The sequence below is a fragment of the Pezoporus wallicus genome, unplaced genomic scaffold, assembly GCF_028554395.1.
Source record: "Pezoporus wallicus isolate ANWC-B61680 ecotype Strahan unplaced genomic scaffold, APGP_CSIRO_Pwel_v1 contig_3952, whole genome shotgun sequence".
Lineage (NCBI taxonomy): Eukaryota > Metazoa > Chordata > Aves > Psittaciformes > Psittacidae > Pezoporus > Pezoporus wallicus.
Genome location: NW_026635034.1, coordinates 326,064 through 346,839, shown reverse-complemented (window position 1 = coordinate 346,839; position 20,776 = coordinate 326,064). Strand labels below are relative to the sequence as shown.

At 41.7% G+C, this 20,776-nt stretch overlaps 1 protein-coding gene across 4 annotated transcripts in view; it reads right to left on the bottom strand.

The window, feature by feature from the left end:
• The window catches only part of IGF1R (insulin like growth factor 1 receptor), a 172,320-nt gene that overhangs the window by 12,094 nt on the left and 139,450 nt on the right, over positions 1-20,776 (bottom strand). For 2 of the 4 annotated variants that reach the window (XM_057415075.1, XM_057415233.1), the window contains exons 6-18: positions 18,230-18,444; positions 16,141-16,267; positions 14,654-14,892; positions 14,021-14,188; positions 13,633-13,837; positions 8,873-9,159; positions 7,458-7,594; positions 6,976-7,135; positions 5,813-5,918; positions 4,374-4,444; positions 2,864-3,093; positions 2,492-2,602; positions 979-1,138 (exon numbers count right to left, since the gene is read on the bottom strand). In XM_057415075.1, the coding sequence (XP_057271058.1) occupies positions 979-1,138; positions 2,492-2,602; positions 2,864-3,093; positions 4,374-4,444; positions 5,813-5,918; positions 6,976-7,135; positions 7,458-7,594; positions 8,873-9,159; positions 13,633-13,837; positions 14,021-14,188; positions 14,654-14,892; positions 16,141-16,267; positions 18,230-18,444 (2,216 nt within the window). The remainder of the gene's footprint in view (positions 1-978; positions 1,139-2,491; positions 2,603-2,863; positions 3,094-4,373; positions 4,445-5,812; positions 5,919-6,975; positions 7,136-7,457; positions 7,595-8,872; positions 9,160-13,632; positions 13,838-14,020; positions 14,189-14,653; positions 14,893-16,140; positions 16,268-18,229; positions 18,445-20,776) is intronic. The other 2 variants (XM_057415153.1, XM_057415314.1) reach the window with 1 other exon arrangement.

Genomic DNA, 20,776 nt, shown 5'->3' with positions numbered 1-20,776 from the left:
TGCAGTGTATTACGTGAAACGCTTTTGGGGTAACCATGTACCATCCTGAAGGGGAGAAATGCACCATCTCCAGTTCAAAGAACTGTAAAACACGCTGGAGAGGGGGAAGAGGAGGGAGAAAACTGGGGCGGGAAGGAGTGAGGCTGACTTCCCCCAAACCTGCAGAAAATGCACAAAATCCCCCAAAGATCTTATTTCCTAATTAACTGACTCAAAATGAAATCATTTTCTCTTTCTCCCAAATGACAGGATTACTTACACAAATTATCAAAATAGCTGAGTTAAGCTTAGAGAAAAAGAATTAGTTTCCTACAGCAGAAGGCTGTTGCTATACATGTTATTTTAATATGCACAACGCAAAAACAGCCAAAAGCTTAAAATCATCCTCTGGAGAGAAGTCTGAAAAAACTCATCTGACACTATTTTGGAGGGATGGTGAAGGGAAAAACAGCAGAGCAGAAGAAAAGCCATTCTGTTGTCTGGAAAGCAGAACTCCAGTTCAGACTGGAAAGCACCCAGCTTAAGTCAAGCCTTACATTCCACTTCTAAATCAGATAGACTTTAAAATGATACTAAAATTCCTATCCTTGAATCAATAAACAGGAGGTGGAATTATTTCTGCACATTAACGGACAAGTGAATGACACACCAGTGGCAATGACACCATCTACCCAGATGTCTGCAGCATCTGCACCTCCAATCACTGCTTCACTAGCTCTTTTAAACCCATATACTATACTATTTCCTCACTGGAACAACAGCAAATAGAGGTATTCCAAGAGTTTCAACTCAATGTTGACTGCTCACAGGTCTTAAATTGCAACAAGCCTTCAGAAGGAGCATGCTTCAGAAATTTAAACTGGAGCTAAGTTCTAAAAGGTCTTTTGAGCAGCTTTCAAAACAAGAAAATTCCTCTAAAATGCTGATTTTCTTCGAAGGATGATGGGGTTTGTTAGTGTAGAAGTCAAGCAAGCACACCTCCTATCTTCACTGTGAAGTCTTCTGCCACCATGCAGTTTCTCGCAGCAAGGTCTCTGTGTACGAATTTGTTGGCGTTGAGGTATGCCATCCCATCAGCAATCTCTCCTGCCATCTGAATCATCTTCTTCAGAGTGGGAGGGGCCTGGCCAGGATTATTCTGAGCAAGATTAAGAAGGTAAAACAGATAAAACAATCTGCAAGATACTGGGTTTTATCATTACTAGTTTTTAAATCACATCATCACAGTTCAGCCTGACATGATCCAGGCGAAACAAATACACCATAGCTTAGTGGGAAAACTGGCCATATCAAGTTGGGTTACAAACAGAACTCCCAAACAGCTCTTTCTATTTTAGGGAATTCTATTTAGGCCATTCTATTTTAGGGAATACAAGCCAGAAAAGACTTTGTGGTACAAGGATGTCCTCTTACGCCTAAATGCCCATCCTTATAGACATCCATCCCTATGAGAGCCAAGAAGATAGAAGCAAGAAAGCCCAGAAGGACCGACATGAATTGGATTCCGAGGAGGAAGAGATGGGTATGGGAGCTGCATGGTTAAATTATCAGTTAAGGCAGTGATCAGGCAAGCCCTCCATCCACACCTTACTGATGCTCCTCATACAGGTCCTCAAAAGAGTTTGCTCAGCTCTTTACACTGCATATCAAGGGAGACTGGGAATTTAGGAACAGACAAGCACTGGCTGCTTTGGAGAGCACCAGCACACAAGACAGAAAAGCCAAGAGCAGAGCTCATCACTTCGGTGATTTTTTTATCATGTCACTGTCCCTTTTAAAGAAGTTTGCTGAATTCAACCAAAACTATTTATACATAACCTGAAACATTATTAATCATAGATGCTAATCAAGCCCTTAGTTCCACAGTCCTGCTGGTATTTCCTGAATCCTGTATTCAGTATAATTATTTTCTGTATCCAATCACTTAATCAATCTGTTTTTGCTAGATGCAATGCCCTCCCATTTATACCTTATTCATTCTCTTGTGTACATACTTAGTGGCAAGTGACCTATGTGTCATCTTTATCGTTCAGACCCTCTATCATATGTGGCAATTTTAGCTGTTAGACTGACAGCCTACATATTAGAATAGTGTATTAGCTAAAATACTACATTTTTACTTCCTAGCACAGGCAACAGGCAGAACAGACAACAGGAAACAATTAACCTAACATGCATGCTAATTTTTAGTTTGATATCTTAATGAGGAACCAGACTGGACAAGAGATTTAATTCAAACCTAGAAAACAGGAAGGACTCAGCAACACAAGGGACCTATTCCATGCAGCACTCTGGGCTGTTTGCAACAGCTACCTCATGAAGAAACGTGTTGCAGATCACAGAGCAGCTCATGTTTTGTTCTTAGAGCTTAAGGAGAAGGGCAAGAAAGGCTAATTGCCTTTCCAGCAAACAATTCCAATGCTAGGCTGCTCCATTCAAGATGATTCTAACTGAAGAAATAAAAAACCCCATCAAGCCGCTCCTCACTCACCTCTGTGTCTGGCCTCAATGATCTCAGGTAACTTTTGAGGTCCCCACGTGTCATCAGCTCCATGATAACCAGTGTAGGCTGGCCCTGAGAAACAACACCAAGCAGCCGAACCTGGAAAAGACAAAACAAATGCTCAGTTATAAATACAGCTAATTGAACTGTAGGAACCATTTACTCATGTCGATCTGTAGCCTCGAACATCTGTGAACCTGCAGGAAAGGTCTGAAAACAGATCTGGTTCCACTCACTGACTCCTGTTTCACAGTAATGCTATAAAGCTGCAGAGTTGAACCTAAAATCCCAGTTCAGTGAAGATGTACCCTGAACGCCCTCATGCCAACAAGCACCACAGCTGTACGAATCGTGACTTACCACATGGTGACAATTGAACTCCTTCATCACTGAGGCCTCATTTAAGAACTCTATCCTCTCACGCATACTTGCAGACTCATTGACAGTCTTGATGGCCACCCTGGTCTCTGGCTCATCCTTCACAACTCCCTTGGCTATTCCCTCATACACCATTCCAAAGGAGCCTTGCCCAAGCTCCCGACACATGGTGATCTTCTCACGGGGCACCTCCCATTCATCTGGAACATACACTAAGGAGAGAAAGAACAGGCCGTAACGTTGTGCTTGTCCAAGATGCATGATCACTGACTGCTTTATGATACCAACTGCCCAAAGAGTTCTATTGTAAAACACATTAAACAATGATGAGATTTTGAACAATTCACACCAATAGTCCATGGTCTTTCTCATACAGAGAAAGACAGACAGATAGATGGATGGATGCTTGGCAGATAAATAAATATATAGATGGACTTGAAGTGGATTCGCTATAGTACTAACGTAATGATAGAAAGAAGGGTCCTCAAGGCACCAAAGCAGCATGGGAAGAGGTTTGAATCAATACTTCAGGCTTGAGCTTTTCTTGGGACCCTTGGTTTTCCAATTCTTCCAGACAGCATCAAACATACTTGATCATCTCTATCAGTTCAGTGTCTGCTGTATTCTCTATTAACAGATTGATTTTATGACTAGAGGGAAAGAGACTCTCTGATCTAGTAGGCTCTTTGCATGAAACTATTCTGATCACTTGTACAAGCACTGCTGCACCAGTAAAAGCAGAACCTGCTGCTGCTGCTACAAGTCTTTGATCTGAGGCAGAAGAGAGATCTCAGAAGGTGCCTGCCAGGAGGGAGGATTGCCTCAGGCAAGAAGACATCTGAGTAGTCACTGATGCTGCTCCCTATCAGTCACCAAAGGAGGGGACAGTTGAGTCACATGCTCTGGATGGGTGAAATGACAGGATGCAAAAATAGAGGATTATAGCATGAACACTGACAGACCTTTAACCCTAATGGTGCCACCATAAAAAAATGTAACAGTGAAACAGGCTAAGCTCATTAGCCTCCTGGGCTAAAGGGAGTTTTATTGGGATGGGAAATGAAGAGACAGAATTGGTTTTTCTAAGTGTTACTATTTTCCACATGAGAAGCACACAAAAACAAGCCATGGATTTGTTCCAGTAAGTCAGAATAGGGCTTAAAAGGGCAAACATGAAAAACAATGAATTCATGAATTCTTCCTTTATTCCAGTGAAAACATCACTGGATGAGTAGATGATACTCTGAAAGTGAAGCTAATGCCTCCAAATTTGCCTCCACTGAATAAACTACAGGAAAAATGTCAAACCCTCCCCAGTTTCCACAGACAGGTGACACTGATATCTTATTAATGATGGATTCACATCTGTGCTAAAAAAGCAAAGAGAGAAAGCTGGTTTACAACATCCCTCTTCCAGATTCCTACCTTTCAAACTGGGACACAAACAGAATACATCAAAGTAAAAGCATCACAAGTGTAAGGCCACACTTACCATCTGAAGCACTGAAGTACTCAGGGTTCACAGAAGCATACAGCACTCCATTGCCCAGCCTGTCACTGTTCCTGTTGAAAGAACTTTGTTTGGTTTTTACTCTTTAAACCTAAGTACATTTCAGACCACCTCTTCTATAGTTTGCCCACCATTTGCTCAACCACAGAGTATTATTTACCGTACATGGAGAACATTTCAGACAAAGGGAACAAACCAAGTTCTTACTCCACCTCACATAATCAATGGGAAAACAGCCCAGAACAGCTTTCCCAGGAAGCCTGCAGTCTTCTTTATACCAAATCAGCACCAGAAAAAATGTAAACACGAGGTACTTTTAGCTGCTGGGTAAACTTCCTTTAAGAAAGGCAGCTGTAGGGTGATACACCCAGGAGACCTGTGGCTGAGAACACACTTTAACATCATCTGCTCTACTGTGGGAGAGAAGTGATCTAGCAAAGGACAAGACTGTTTTTAATGGGGAATTCCATTCAACTATTTCATAAACGTTTCTATTTTAAAAATCCCCCCCCCCCCCCCCCCCCCCCCCCATTTTACAGGGGTGTTTTTCAGAGTAAGACACATTTATTCAGCGCTATGAGGCAGGTTGTAGACACAAAATTATCAGACTTAGAAGATCAAAGACAAAACGTTCTCTGGGCTAGAACAACAGTTTAAAGAAGGATGAATTAACAGGCATTTAGCCTAGGAGAGCCCAAGGGAAAGCCAAGCAGGTATTGTACTTCACTAGCTACAGAGCCCTTTCTGGAGTGCTTGAGAACTGGTCCTACTGTGTGCAGTGCTACAAATGAATTAGAGCTGGAAATAATAGGATACTCAATGAGCATCATTTATACAGGTGTAACAGAAAGCCTCCATACCTAGAAAGTGGCAAGGCTGAACACTGGCACTGACTTGTATTAAGCCGTCATCATGTATTTCAATTAAATAATAATTAAACAAATCACTAGTTATAAAGAACAAAACTGAGGAAACCAAATCAATGGAGCAGTTCCCTGGACTGCTCTGTCCCGGATGTGATTTTTTATGTGGATGTGAAGATTGCAAAAAACCTCTAGAATTTGCATGAAATCAAGTTAACCCAAACAGAAACTAAGTTTTCATTACTGATATTGACCCGTATTTCAGTCAAATGTTCTGCTCATATAGGTTCAGCCTGCCATCACTGCCCCAGTGGACATCCTCCTCTTCCCTCACAAACATGATACTGTAAAAAAAGCCTCCTGACATCTCAAGCAGAAGCCAGATGCTTGCTGGTAACTCTAAACTACCTCCTTTTACACACCAACAAAACAGAATCTGCTTCAGCTTCTCCAGTCCTCTGAATGCCTTTTCCCTTTATAATGTCTAACTTCATGGGCATGGATTTGAAATGAAACATTCCCCTCCTGCACTTTTAACCACAAGCTTATACAACTCACCTCTTTTTGTTAAAGACGTACAGCATTATCAGCAATCCCCCAATGATGAGCAGGAAAGCAATAGGGAGTGCAATTATCAAGTGCAGGAAGTTCCCATAGTTTGCTGCTGCAACCAACAAGAAAACAATTGTATCAGGGTTTCTATAAAACCTCCATTAACAAAGAAACATTCAAAACCCACTCAGTGTATTTCCATACAGGGAAGAAATCAAAGTACTCATTTTCTTGTCTGATGTGGAAAAATGCACTCAGAAACACTCCCTGACTGCAGATGAGTGGAATAAGAAAACAGGCAGTAAAAAGCATTGATTTTGTTCAGAACAGTGTCTGTCTGGGGTTTGTTTTCACAACTTATGCTTAAGGACTTATAGTTCTCAGTGAACAATATGTAATTGTTCACCTGCATATTCAGCTTCTTTCCACCTTTTGTTCACCTTGCAATTGCTTATACTTATATTTATAATATACACCCTGCTCTTCCAGTTCTTAGAAACCCAGCAATTAGAAAACCCAAAAGGAATAAAAGATGGAGTTGCAGTTTTCTGTGGATACATCTGCTCTACAACTAAATACAGAAGTTCTTGAGAGGGTCTCTGTGGACACTACAGTAGTGTTCTTATAACATATAAATTACTCCCAGTGCCTGGAGCAGCATCACCCTTTCATCAGGATGCTGTCTTTATCAAATGTCACTTGCAACAGGTCATATATGAAAAAGCATCTTGATATTTAACAAAATGTGCCAGCCAAAAATCTAAACAAATGCTTTGTTTCCTGTATTATTCTGCATTTTAAAGCAGGTTTCCCTTATGGCTCCAGGTTTTGTACAATCCAATACAACTCATGTTGTTATGGCTGCCAAACCATTCTTAGCATAGTTGTGCATCACAGGAAGCCACAGCAGTGTGTTCTACACACCCACCAGCTGCTTCCATCTCTCACACATATAATACAATGAGTATCAGAAAACAGACCACACCTCAGATACACCTCCTGGTTGTCAACACTTGCCAAAAACATGCAACAGAGTTCCCAAAGAAGCATCAGCAAATAAGAGGAGTGTTCAGAGTACAGGCAAGAGGCTCATATGCCCAATTACAGATGTCAACAGCAGGAATTGTAAGGAAGACCATTTTGACACAGTCAATGAACGTTCATCTTACATTTAGGTTGCACATAGAAAGAGACTGGCTCGGTCCATGACCCGTTTCCAGCTAACGAAGTGGCCTGGACTCTAGCAGAATAGTTTCCAGGGTTCAGGTGGGTTAGTTTAGCTCCGCCAAGCTTCTTGTATTCCTGCCTGGAAACACATTCCCGCTTCTCCTAAAACGCAATTTACAGTTCATGTTAGTATCTCCACATTCCTTCATTCTTAAGAAAACAATACAGCTGCAGGATAAGCTAATTTCGATAACTAAAAGCTCCATCTGATCAGGTTTTGTTTAAACACCTTAAGGAGATACGCAGAGTTCAGGATTATCAAACAAAACAAGGGAATGACATGCTGGCTGGTGCTGGGTGTTTGAAACCACCATTTCTACCTGTGATCTGCAGCACTGCACAGAAGCATGTTAAGAAAGATCCCATTTTGTGTATGAATTATGAGTTACAAGCATTAACTCTTGAAGAAATGTCAAATCCTCACCTCTCCATGCTGCCCATACTTGATTTCATACATTAGTATCAGCCCATTGGGGTTTGCAGGCTCCAACCACTTCAGGTAGACGGTATTCTCTTCTTTTGCTTCCCATGCTACCGTTCCTGGAATGTTATCTGCTCCCTCTGTAAAATATTTACAAGTGATGTGAGAAGGATACCTATTACTGAAACAGAAACTTAAGCAACAGCTGAAGGAAACGAAAGGTTCAAACCATTCTTTAGGTACCAAAGCACTGCAGTAAGTGCTACTCAGAGAGCCAGAGAACAAAATGCACTGATCAGGGAGAGGTTAGCAGTCTGTACTGCTGGTTGCCAGAAACATAGCACAGTGTATACAGCTCCACCAGGAACAGCCTCTGCCTTAGTCACTCTGCCGTGTGTGCCCAAAAACCTGTTTATCAGCATCTGATTTTTCCTTCTAGGCTTTTCACTGGAAGCTTGCAGGTAGCTGTTCCCACAGGAACAAGAATATGAAGACCGTTTCAGTCAATGTAAAAAAGACCACTTATTCAACAATGCAGTTGTTAGGTTTAGAAGAAGAAAACAGAATTGTTTAGCCTTTAATTTTCAGAGCCATGTGCAAAAAATCTGGGAACACTTATTTCCTTTTCCCTGATCTCACAGATTTCCTTATTTCCTTGAAATAAGCAATACTTTTTGCCTTTTTACTGACACAGCTGGATCTGGATTATGACAGTCTTTCTTCCAGAAACAAAACAAAATTGCTCTCATTCTGCATCAAATATTCCCAGACATCTGCTGGATTCAGAAGCTCTTTGCTGGATGCATATGAGCTTACACTAAAATCATCTCTATTCTTTTGAGAAGAAGTACAATCTGTAAAAGTCCCAAACCCGAGTACAGCGTTCAATGCTTCCCATTTGAAGTACTCTAGATGGGCACAAAGCAATACAGTGCCCCTCCTCTTTTGAGGCTGGACAAATGCATGGTCATTCTGTCACAGAAGAAACATTTGGCAAACATTCCCACCAGCAAAACTCTTTAACATCTGCAAACAGTTCAGAGTGAACACAGCAAAACTACACATTAGCAGAGAAATGTTCCCCTGCCTTCAGTGAGCATGCAGGAAACTGAAGAATGAAACCTTTCCACCACCATGGCTGCGGGTCTCACCTTATCTGGGAAACAGGCTCTCTCATAATTATCTCAGTAGTCGATGCACGGGCTTCTACCTTTGTCCAGATCACAGGACACACAAGAGACCAGTCAAGGACATTAAACTACTGGAGCAAAGTTTTATACAGATCCTATTTCTTTTCTTGCATAGAATTTCTTTATTATATCCCAATGTTTTTTTACCTGGTGGTGGAGAGTTTGAGGCCCCTGAGGTTGATCTGTCCCCATAAAATACAACAAAACTGTGCACTGGTGAGAGCATACCTGAAGGCATGGTTCTTGCAAAGACAAAGTTGGAAGCGCTACAACCAAGTGTGTCAGCTTCATGGTTGCAGCTGTGAATATCAATGCGGTAAAGAGTAAAAGGCTGGAGATGGGAGATGACGGTTCTCTCCTTGCCATCCACTTTGGTCTCAAAGAAGGGGTATTCCACCTCGCTCTCCTCTGCGTCAGAAACATTGGCGAAGTGATCTGGCCCAGTTGCGTTCCGGTTCCGAGTGGCCAAAGTGGCATTTGCGATTCGGAACACGTCCCTCCGCTTCCGATCGGGTCTGTGGAGTAAACAGGTTAAGGAAAGGTCTCTTTAGAGAAAATCCATTTTTATTCCAGCTCCAGGAAGACCGAGCAGAAAAAAAACCAGTAAAACAGGTAACTGCTATTAAAAAAGCTAAATAAGGGACACTGCAAAACAAGATGAAAGCTTTCTCTTAACCTGAACAAAACCTCTTTCTGCTTTGGTCAGACACCAACCAGAACTCTGAGGCTCACACACCTCAAGATGAACAGGCAAGCTTCTGACCTCACACAATAAACTGAGCAGCAAAAATGGCTTCATTGTTATTCAATAAGTATCCTAGGTTTGTATTTAGTGACAGTAATGTTGATGCTTCAAATAAAAACTGGATGTTAAAGGGTGAAAAGGTAAAGGGAAAAAAGTGTTTTGGAGCTTGCTGGATTAGCAAAGCCAACTCTCAGTAGGCTTAACTTTTGTTTCAGCTGCAATGAAATTACAGGTATCTGAATGTACTGCACTGAGAAAAGAAACCTGGAACGTAGCTGAAGACCACGAGTGTTAACCACCATTCATGTGTGCTAATTTGTGTATCTATTTTTGTCACCCAAACAAAAGCTCTGCAAAGGAACAACCCTCCTGTATGAGAAAGCACAGCACTAATGCTGTGTACAGCAAAGAGCAACTTTGCTTTGCCTTATAGGCATCGGTATGAAATTTATGCAGAGTTACAAACCTGACCATCTACAGCACCACCGTTAATTTCTGCAGTCTAGAAGCTGTTGTAGTGGGCAGGCTTGAGTACTGGTACAAGGGTCAACAGGACAATACTCTTACAAACATTTGGATGGTATTAACAAACCCACACGAGATCGCCACAGGATATACCTGTCACTTGGCTTGTGTCAGATCCCAGCCTCTTCTGCAGAGAAGCAGTAACTACACAGAGCACACTGGCTGTTCCAGCTCCTGATATCCTAGTTCCTGAAGCCTGCAGCACTGCTCAGGCCTGGACAGCAATGAACCAGGGGACATAAAGAAGAACGCAGGAGGAGCTGCACTACAAAACCAGTTTTGGCTTCAATCCTACCCCACCTGAACCTCTTTGCCGGTGCCCATTTAATACCTGGACAGTGCAACCATTATCAAGGACAAAGTGAGGTCTAACACACTCCTGTCAGAGGGCCAGTTACAAACCAGGCACCTAAGACCTCCCTCAAACACCCAGCAGGAAGAAAGATGACTCAACAGGAGAAGCTAATTCACTGTCAAATATACCGTCTTAGTACACTCAGCCACAGAACAGCATGCTGCAGGGAGAGCCAAAACCAGGCTGACTTGGGTTTGAAATCTTCTGGCAGAGGTTGGATAAAATTTTAAGGTTTTTTTTTCCTTCTTCTTTTTTAGGAGTTCACTACAACATTCTCCAAAATCCCTTTACTATGTCTCGAGCAGTCGCTCTGACACTCTCCAGTGCTATGCAAACCACAGCACAGAAATAAACCAACACAAGGAAAAGACGTCCTAAGCCATCAAGAAATTCTTTGAAGCAACATACAAGCAAATGTCTTCATTTGTCACTGGAGTATGGGGAAATTCCATAGGAGATGTAAGCACTTGTGCCTCCTCTACACTGGAACTTACAGAAGTTACTAAACCCATTCAGCTCGCTTAGGATGAGTATTCATTTACTGCTTTTAACTCAGTAGAACTGCTAAAAGCACATGGGATGCTTAGGACAGAACTGATCAACATCTGCACAGATTCTGTGATAAAAGCAGTGAAAACAGAAAGTTCCTTTTCAACCGAACACAAAAGCATATGCCAATGCAACAACCCAAAAGGCATGACTTGGTCTGTCATTGGGATTCAGAAGTTTCCACTCTTTGGTGGTATCTGGGGGGCTGCACAGTCCTACCCTGCATTTGGGGGAAAAAAGAGAAAGCAACACAAAACTTGCTGATAAAAGTAGTGTCATATGAGGAAAAGACCTGCAGGATAATCATGAGGCAAACACGATTAAAACATCAAGAGTTTTGACACCATTGCTTTGTGGTCAAGAAGCTTCCTGCTTTTGTGAAAGGCACAGATAGACAAAAACACTCATCCAAGGAAATAAGGACAAGTCCAGAGATAAAAACATGAAAATTAATCTATTCTGTTAAAGGAGAGGAAGGAAGAGAAATGCAAGAGAAAAATTAAAAATAACACTATAAAAAATTAAAACAAGAAATTAAGAAGAGCAGGTGAAAAATGAGGGTCATGTAACATAAAAGCTAACTCATACCCTATGGCAATTTTAGTGTTACTTCTCAGATACCTTCTACTACACGCAGAGCCCATCTCATCCTGCTCATTGGGGAACCAAGAAACTTGGAAGAAGAATCACTCATCCTCCTCTGGTTGTGTCTGTTCAAGATTAAGGAGAGTCCTAATGTTTGAAATCTACCTCATGAAGACAGTAACACACATGGGGTCATCCAGAAGTTGCAGACAAGATTAGATCAACAAGCTTAAAAACCACCCAAACGTTCTCATGCTGTATTACATGCTGGATCTCTTTCACAATATCCTGGAGACAGGTAGAACACTGGAAACAAATACTACTGTTGAGACTTTACAAGAACACATTAATTAACTTCTCCTTTGGGAAAGGGGGAAAAAAATCAACATCAAGTAAAAAGCTGCTTAGATTTGTCCCATGGAGACGTTTCACTAGCTCATAATCTTTAATTTCCCTGACATGCAGTCTCTTTAAAGTTGCTTGGCTATGCAGCTATGTGAGTGTTGTACTTTATCTGCCCTTGCTGTTAGAAAACACACCCTAATGGCAGTAAGTTAAGAAGAAAAAATACAAGGGAAATGGACAAGCTTTCAGGAAATGCTTTGTGAACTGGTCAGTTCATTTGTTACCAAGTTCAAGGCTCTGCAGTTTCCTTTGGGAGGAGATAATGTATTCTAAAGCCTAGAACAGTTTGGGTTGGAAAGGACCTTAAATCTCATCCGGTTCCAACCTCCTGCCATGGGCAGGGACACCTTCCACTAGAGCAGGTTGCTCCAAGCCCTGTCCAACCTGGCCTTGAACACTGCCAGGGATGGGGCGGCCACAGCTTCTCTGGGCACCCTGTGCCAGTGCCTCAGCACCCTCATAGGGAAGAGCTTCTTCCTTACGTGACAAAGCTCTGGTGAAATGAAAAGCTTCCTCTGCAATAGACTATGGAGTAGTTCAGACCTGACATCTGCCTTTCAAAACTCTTTATTGTGCTATTTCATAAAGCCTAGAATCAGATCATATTTACAAGATGTGACAGTGCTCAGGAGTTACATCCTGGCCAGTCATGGTGGCTGTTACTTCTCTGTAGCTCACCTTTGCTGCTGGTTCTCATCATCAATAGGGAAACACTGCACAAATTCAACCACAAATGTGACTCACACAGCTCAGATACAATACTTAGCACTTCTAAAGAGAGGCAGTATTTAGTTCTGTATTTTTTGGATAAAGTTATAAATCTCTTCACTTATCACAGTCCCAATACCAAACACAGCACTGCACCAGCTACTAAGAAGGAGAAAAACGACTGCTACTGCTGAACCCAGGACACAAGTCAATCCAACACATCCATGAATACATGTCCAAAAAACGGCAATTGAGAGCGATATAAACCAGTTTTAGTGAGGAACCACAGCACAGTTTGGAGTTCTCAAACACAGGAATTCACCATAAACTTGACCTGCCAACAGAGTCAATGAGATAACATGCATGATTGAAATCTGATTGCTTATAGACTGCAGTGTAACAGCTATACACTGTGAGTGAGGACCCAGGACCCAATTATCTGAAGCAGGAACAGCTTACGTGAAGGATAAATTGGAAGCTCCAGGATCAAAATCACCAATTAATTCCATAGTATCTATTCTATGCAGCAACATAAAATTGTTACTACTCCACTTAATGTGTGGGTAGTGTTTATCATGGAAGAGTGGGCATATTTAATACTTCTCTGCAGCACGGATCCAGGAAACCAATATGCCTTTTGCAATTAGTGCAGTGAGAAAGGAAGATGAGTTTCAATGCTGTGAGGTGATGATGCCCTCAATTGCAAAGGCAAATAAATCTTCAGATTGGAAATACAAGCACTTAAATGGCTATTGAGAGAAAGACCGCATCCAAAATCCTTTGTCTGCCACATGTTGCTCATCTCTGAAACCTTTTTAGAGAAATAGCTCCTCCAGTGACTCTTGACTCTGAAAAGAAACCATCACTCAAGCCCGTGAACAATATAGGTAAGAACCCTTACTATTAGCAAAAATTGAGAGAGAAAGAGATGAAAATTAGTGAATAAGGGAAACTGCAAAAAAAGGCTGTGGATTGTCTCATATAAAAGGCAATGTTTATGTGTTTCAGATGTTATCTACGTATGTTTTCATGTCCTGGAGCCCTCAGCAATATGAAATGCTAAAAAACTAAACTATTAGTTCAACTTACAGAGAGGAAGTGTCCAAAATCCATTACCTGGGGACAAAGATGGAGTTGTGAAGGAAGTTCTCAAAGACTTTGCGGTACTCTGCTTCCTCCTTCTCAGCTTGCTTTTCTGCCTCCGTCTTGGGACAAGCACAACAAGGTCCTTTTTCTCCCCCACAGCCCTCTGGCTTAGTGGGTTCAGTAGCTTCTTCTGTATCAATGGTCCCATCAGCATATCTTCGAATTGGGACTTTATCTTGGAAGAAAAGAACAGAAACAGTTTGTTTCTTCTCTCCCTATTATGAATATAGCAACAATCCATGTTTAGCCATTCTCTTCTAGTTGTGAAGCAGGGCACGGGCTTTAGCTCTTGTCAATCAAGTGCACTGGCAGGTAAGAGCCAGAGGCATTTCAACACAACCATGTTTTGTTTTCCTACCTTTGGAGCAGTAATTGTGTCTGTAAAGGTAACTGTCCTGAGGTTGCTGCTGCCATCGTACGATGTAGTATGAGAGGTTGCCATTAGGAAGAGAGGGAGGATTCCATTTCACAATCAGCTGGGATGAGGAATTTGATGCTGAAATAACATCTAAGGGAATGGATGGCACTGGAGGAGAAAACCAGAAAACTTATTTAAATCTGGAGCATTCTACAATGTATTCTAATGCAAGCTGTCTAAGTGAATCCCAATCCATTTCTATACAGCAAGAAAGAACACCATCCTATTTCAAAGAGAAGATTTCCTACTGCTGCCCCACAAACAACAGCTATTAAGGGTTCAACTGCAACCACAAGCAGTTGTACTTAAATTTAACCTTCACCAAAGGAAAAAAAGTCTGAAATCCTAACTCCAAACAACTTTAGGAGTTCCCGAAGAAAGAACTGTCTGGACAACCATGAAGTCTGAATTCAAATGCTTTCAAAATCACTGGAAACTTTCTATCATTGTACATGTCATCTGCACGTAAATTCAATCTCTGTATTAACAACAGAACTTGCACCGGAATTCTGTTATTATGATGACCATACCCACAGCATTATAAACCTCTTCCCCAAGAGCCCAGCATCTCACCTGCAGCATTGGTTCGGATATATACAATTTCACTTTTTGCTCCATGAATGTGATGGTTTTCCATCATTGTGAGGGTAACAGCCTTGACGTAAATGGCGTATTGAGTCCAAGGTTTCAGTCCCTGCAGGAGAATTCCAGGATTGTTCTCTTTGTTCGGTGGCAGGTCAACATCAACCATGTTCCAGCTATTGGAGCCACAAGCATCTTGCCCATCGTACTCTGTCACATTTTTGAATGGTCTGAAATATTAGAAGAAAAAACAGTACATAATATTTTCTCCTGAAAATTTTCGTATATTTATGCGTGCCTTCCATTGTTGCCCAATGAAGCAAATAAAGATTACTCGTTTTCCATAACAGAATAAAGCACAGTAAAATTTGTACCTACTTCCAAGTGGTACAAAATTCAGAGCTCAGCTTTAGCTGCAGGTTTTACCTTCAGTTACTAGCAACAAGGCAAAGTTCTCCAAAAAACACTAAATTTACCTGTTTTTATCCAAACCAATGAAATGCTTCAGGCCTTTAGACTTTAGCTAAGCACATATGAAACAGAAGCATCTCAAACCAGTTGGTAGTGGCTAAGCTTCTTACCAAGAAGAACTCAAACTTCCATGACTGGCCATGACCAGTCCAACAGGCTTTTCTTCGCCTTTTATTCCCACACAATACAAACACACTTATTTAGTTCTACTTTTCCTAAGTTGCAACACTGGTGCAAGAGCATATGAAGCGCTATTCTTGTTATTAATTACTACAGACTAACCTAGCACTAAGTTTATTGCACCACTGCACACCACAACAATGACAATTCTTTTTCAAGTGATGCTGGACTTGAGCAATTTGAGCTCCTGTTTCTTGCAGTCTTGCTCCTTATGTCACCACCAGCATTCAGAACCTCCCTTTCACACCTCCAAACTGCTTGGAGAGTTTTTAGTGCGCTCATTTGTAGTTTTTACTATTCTAAAGCTGAGACACTACAAGGATGGGCAAAGGCAGGGACACCTCCCAAGAAATTAGGATCTTTCTAGAAACTGCCCCACTTCTTCATTGTCAAGATACCAATGTAGTAAACTACAAAAGGTAGGTAATCAAAATAACCCCAAACCCTGAGTAAACAAGTCATCAACATGATAGAGCAGACTCCTAATCTGTGATGCTCTGAAGTCAGTACTATGACTAGAGAAAGAAATGATCTGGTAAAGATGACATGACTTAAGAAGAGCTCCAAATTAGACCCCTGAGAACTGCCAAACCATCCACCTCATTTTATATTTGCTCCAAACTTGAAGCTTTCTGATGGATTTGGAATCCATTTGTAAGTTTCCATCAAAATAATCCTCTTTTCAAAGGGGGCTTGTGCTCCACCGAGAAAGAATTTCAACACAAGCAGGACTCGAGGATGAAAAACGTAAACTGGGTGAGATATCCACCAGTCAGAATTGTCTACTATCTCTTGGTTATCATTTGTCTTGGACAACATCTACTTACGCTTCTTTGTAGTAAACAGTGAAGCTAATGAGATCTCTATAATCTGGAGGGCGATACCGTTCCCATGTTAGTTTAATCCGATTCTTGAGTGTAGTGTTGGACACAAAACGCAGAATGTGGCTTTCACCTGCAATACAAAAGGACAGGACATAACAGAATTAGCATCACATCACCTACTAGTTTTTGCTTCCTCTCAGGTATCAGTTGTAGCTAATTAGCCTTTCCAGTAGTGCCTAGAATACCACAGTATGCCAATAGCCTTTGTCTCTGTAGAGCCTCGTATTTCATCCTACTACATTTGATGCTTAAGGGTAAGCAGTGACCTTGGCAATCATTTCAGAACATGCTGGAACTACTTGTTATTTTGTTTTCTGAAGCAAATTTTCTTCTAATGCATCATCAGAAAGCTCTTGAAAACTACTTCAGACTCTCCCTGAGCGCGGAACGAAGTCCTGGTTATTCACAAGACTGGTTTCGAAGCACTAAATTTATCACCCAACTCCAGTGCACACACAGAGCAGTAACTGGCCTCTGAGCTCTCTCCTTCAAGGACAACTTCTGACAACTACAATTTCTTTTTCTGAAGAATGGACAACATGGAAAGGACAAAGGAGTTTACATCCCCATTCACGCGAGGCTGGCCCAAGAACTCCAAAACTCAGCTCATATACGACACAACCATTTGATGGCAGCAGCTTCCAGCTACTCTTCTGAACAGAGCTGGATGGAAGCTGGCAGCTTTGAAATGAATGGCTTCCCACTCCCAACTCACTGAGCTTTCCAATCCAGACCAAAATAGCGTTTTAAAAACTTAATTCTTGGATGAAGAAATTGTGTTCCAAGAGTCAACTGTGAGTTAGTTTCTAGCATTCCATAGAAGCCTGTGAAAATAAAGGGGTTTTCACCCTCATGTACACTGGCACGACTGGTGCTATCTTTTCAAAGGCAGTTTAGCTTTTGTTGATTCTTTTCCCCTTCTCCCAGTCAGAAAGCTTTCTGTAATGGTTTGTTTTAAAGAACAGGCAGCGGCTGGCACTAGCCTCAGCAGTAGTAAGGCCTGGCTGTGTGTCTGTAACTCCTCCAGGACTGCAAGCATTTGCTCTATTCAGTGTGCAAAGAATGGAGTGTGCTTACAACAAGGATCTATGCCATCTGCATTTATGCATCATGCCTAAAGAGACATTCAGCAGAGTACGTGTCCTAGTTTTGTAAACACCATCCAGAACAAGGGGACTTGACTTATACACAAGATCCATTTTAAATTTACCCAGCTCCAAGAACACCACAAACAGACCAGAGAAAAAGGCACTGTTGAGTCTAAGAGTTTGAGGTCAAATTTGTTGTCTTAACTTCTAGATGAGAGATTGCTTTTGACTGTGTTGGTTACACTTGGAGACCTGATGTGCAGACCTCCAAAGCCGGAAGACAACGCTCCAACAAACATGACCATTGCAAAACCCAAAGTGAAATGCAGAGACTGAGGTTCAGGAATAGCATATCACTCTAAAGTGTTTCCAATTGAAAAGCAAATAATTTGAGCATAAAGCATGGAAAACTGAGTTCACAACAAGCATTTCTAGCAACAAGATGCAGTATTTGGCAGCAGCTGAAAAGAAGCTTGAACATAGGAGTTTTAATGTCTATGGAATTGTTACTCAGCAGCCTCCTTAGTATCAAGGGAAGGTAGGTATCTAAGAGAGGAAAATACCTATAATGATGTGCATCTGCAAAGGAAAATGGGAAACTACTTCTTGTTGGATATACCAAAACACTACACTTTATTTCTCATTTCCCAGGTATGCTCCTATTGCTATACGACGCTGCTCACAAAGAAAGGGTACTTATAAAGCAGTTGTCTTCATCAAATGGTTTTTACAGGTGAGACAGTGACCACGTAACCACATAATTTTCCACACATGTGAACGTATTTTCACAGCTACATTTTGTAACTGAACAAGCTGAATGACTGAAATCCTACTGTAACTTCGCAACTCTAGATACTGCAATGGACAGCAATCTGGCAGTGGGATGAGGGCTTACTGTGACACCTTCTTATGCAGTCTGCCTTGAGATTTGTTTGTTTACTTACAAGAGGCTCTCTCCCCATTGTTCCTTGGATTTATGTCTCCTTTGCTCTGCCGCCCCTTGGTTCCTGAAACTTCCTCCATACGGTATATCTCAGAAACACACAATTTAGGATTAAACGCAAAGTACATCTTCCCCTCCTTGATCGTCAAGTTATGATGGTTCCAGTCCCACAGCTGCTGGAGATTGTGGTTGTCAAGCACGTAGAAGGAATAATTCCTAGAAGGTAATTTTTGAAGGAAAAGTATTAGTTTTAATTCATTGCCAACTCCAACATAGAATACCTTAATATAAGAAAACTTAAACACTGTGTTTCCTCTTATTAAACAGGTCTTCAGCAGAGTAAAGGATTTTCTTCTCTCCCATAAGGCAAGTTTTCCCTGAACACCCCCCTCTGGTCAGAGGCAGGGAAATGACTGTAACACAGGGCTCCGAGGCTGACATCGCACCATGTAAAGCGCACTCCAACATGTGTTTTAATAATCATATAGAAGCTGCTGTGAGGAATTAAATCCACGTCCTCTGAACAGCAGGTCTCTACACTGGATTTTCCGTTTTGTGGCAAGTGGGAAGCAATAACCTCGTATACCTTATGGGAGGAAAAGCATGGTGCGGTTCTGACAATAAAACACAATCGTGACCACAGCTGTCTTGCTTGTGTTTACAGAAATAACCATAAGAGTTTGCTCAGCGAGGTTTCCTGGCCTCTATGCCTTAGTTCACCTCTTTTCCTAATAAAGATTTCCTACACCATGCCAAGTACAGTTGCACCTATACATCAAAATCTGACAGTGAACAGTTGCACTGACTGCACAAGCACAGGATCCATGCTTGAAAGTACAGGACGAACAACCCACACAGCAGCATGTGTTGAGCCCATTCCCGAAGCCCAACAGTGGAATAACGTGAACATCCTGTAATTCCACAGATACTGAACACACAGTTGAGTGTGTAAATCTTAGTATATACTGAGAAGAAAGTCCTGGTACCATTCAATTGTGCTGAACTGGGAAAAAAAAACAAACAAGCAACAACCCAAGTGCAGCAGAAGCAATATGACAGGCTCTGCATCAGCATTAAGACACCGCCTACAAAGACACTTCGATTTTGAGATAGTAGGAACAGGAACACACAATTGGGAAATGACTTAAAGGTCTCTACCTGATGAATCTAAATCAAACCAGCCCATCATGGCAGCATTTATGATACTTCTATGAAAAGTCCCACCAGTATTAACTACATCAAATCAATCAGCAACACAACAGAGCCCTGCAACCTCTGCAAGCCATTCTGAATTGGTGAGCCCATGCTAACGCAATTCAATTGGCTCTCTAGAAATCCTTTTAAGTACAGGCAGAGTTTCTGCAGGATAAACATGGCAGACAAACATTGAAGCTGACACACAAACACTGATGGTTTTCCTTCACCTGCTTCATTTAGAATCTAGCATTAATTCCTCTCTCACCCAACCTGAAGTGGAAAATGTGCATTCCAGTTGCTCAGACCACTGCTGCAGTTTCCTGTAACATACCAAGATGCTGAGTGTATCTGCAGAACAATGTGGAAGAGAAGTGGTTTCTCCTATTTCTAACTGTCCCCTAATTGCCCAGGAATTGACTGCTGCTGAAGTCAATATACTGGTACCAGTTCAGACAGATGCCGAGAAGAATGTGCTTGGCTGACAAGGCAGCACATACATGATAATGCTTTAAATGCATCTTGCCAGGAGAGCACAAGGATGCTAAACTGCAAGAGAGATTTGACAGACATCACAAAAAAAATGTGTTTATCTGAGACAACCATTAGTCTGTTAGAGTTGAGTAAAATCCCTGCAGCTCCCTGTGTACCGCTGAAGAGATGACGCCTCACCATAATTAGCTGTGTGATTAAGTGATGGCAACCAACCTGCTCAGGAAGGACCCAAAAAGCTGGATTGAGACTGAACACAACAAGCAGAGGTGTGGCTCTACAGTAACCACCTTAAATATTTAATAACAGCCTGGCCTGTCTCCTGCTCACAACTGTGGCAATGATGCTGCAGACACTAGAGACAGATCTTGTATCAAAGCAACGTGGCTGAGCTTTTGAGAGTGTGAATAAATGAAGCAAATCAAACACACGCAGGTGCTTTACACAACTGCACAGCGACTGGGCCAGAGCTGGGAGTTACTGTGGCTCATACCTTAAAGCCATCTGCACGAGTTTGAGCAGCCATCTGAGGCAAGGTAAACAGGTCCTAAGGGTTCAGATATACACTGGAAGTATAAATTAGTGGAAGTTATTCTAGCACCGTTCAAAGCACCAGGGAAAGCACGTTTGGAGGGCTATATACAGTCTCAGTCACAGGAGAGGTGCAGCTCTGCAGGGCTGGAGAGGTGGAGCAGAGGGCAATCAGAGTGCACTTAGGGCTTAGGTTATAAATAAAGTTATAAATAAAGATTATATCAGACTTTGGCTCTAACAGCTGTGGAAAAAATCAGGATGCCAAGGAAGATAGCATGGAAAGAATAAAAGATTCACTGTAGGAAAACAAAGCACTGACAATCAAACC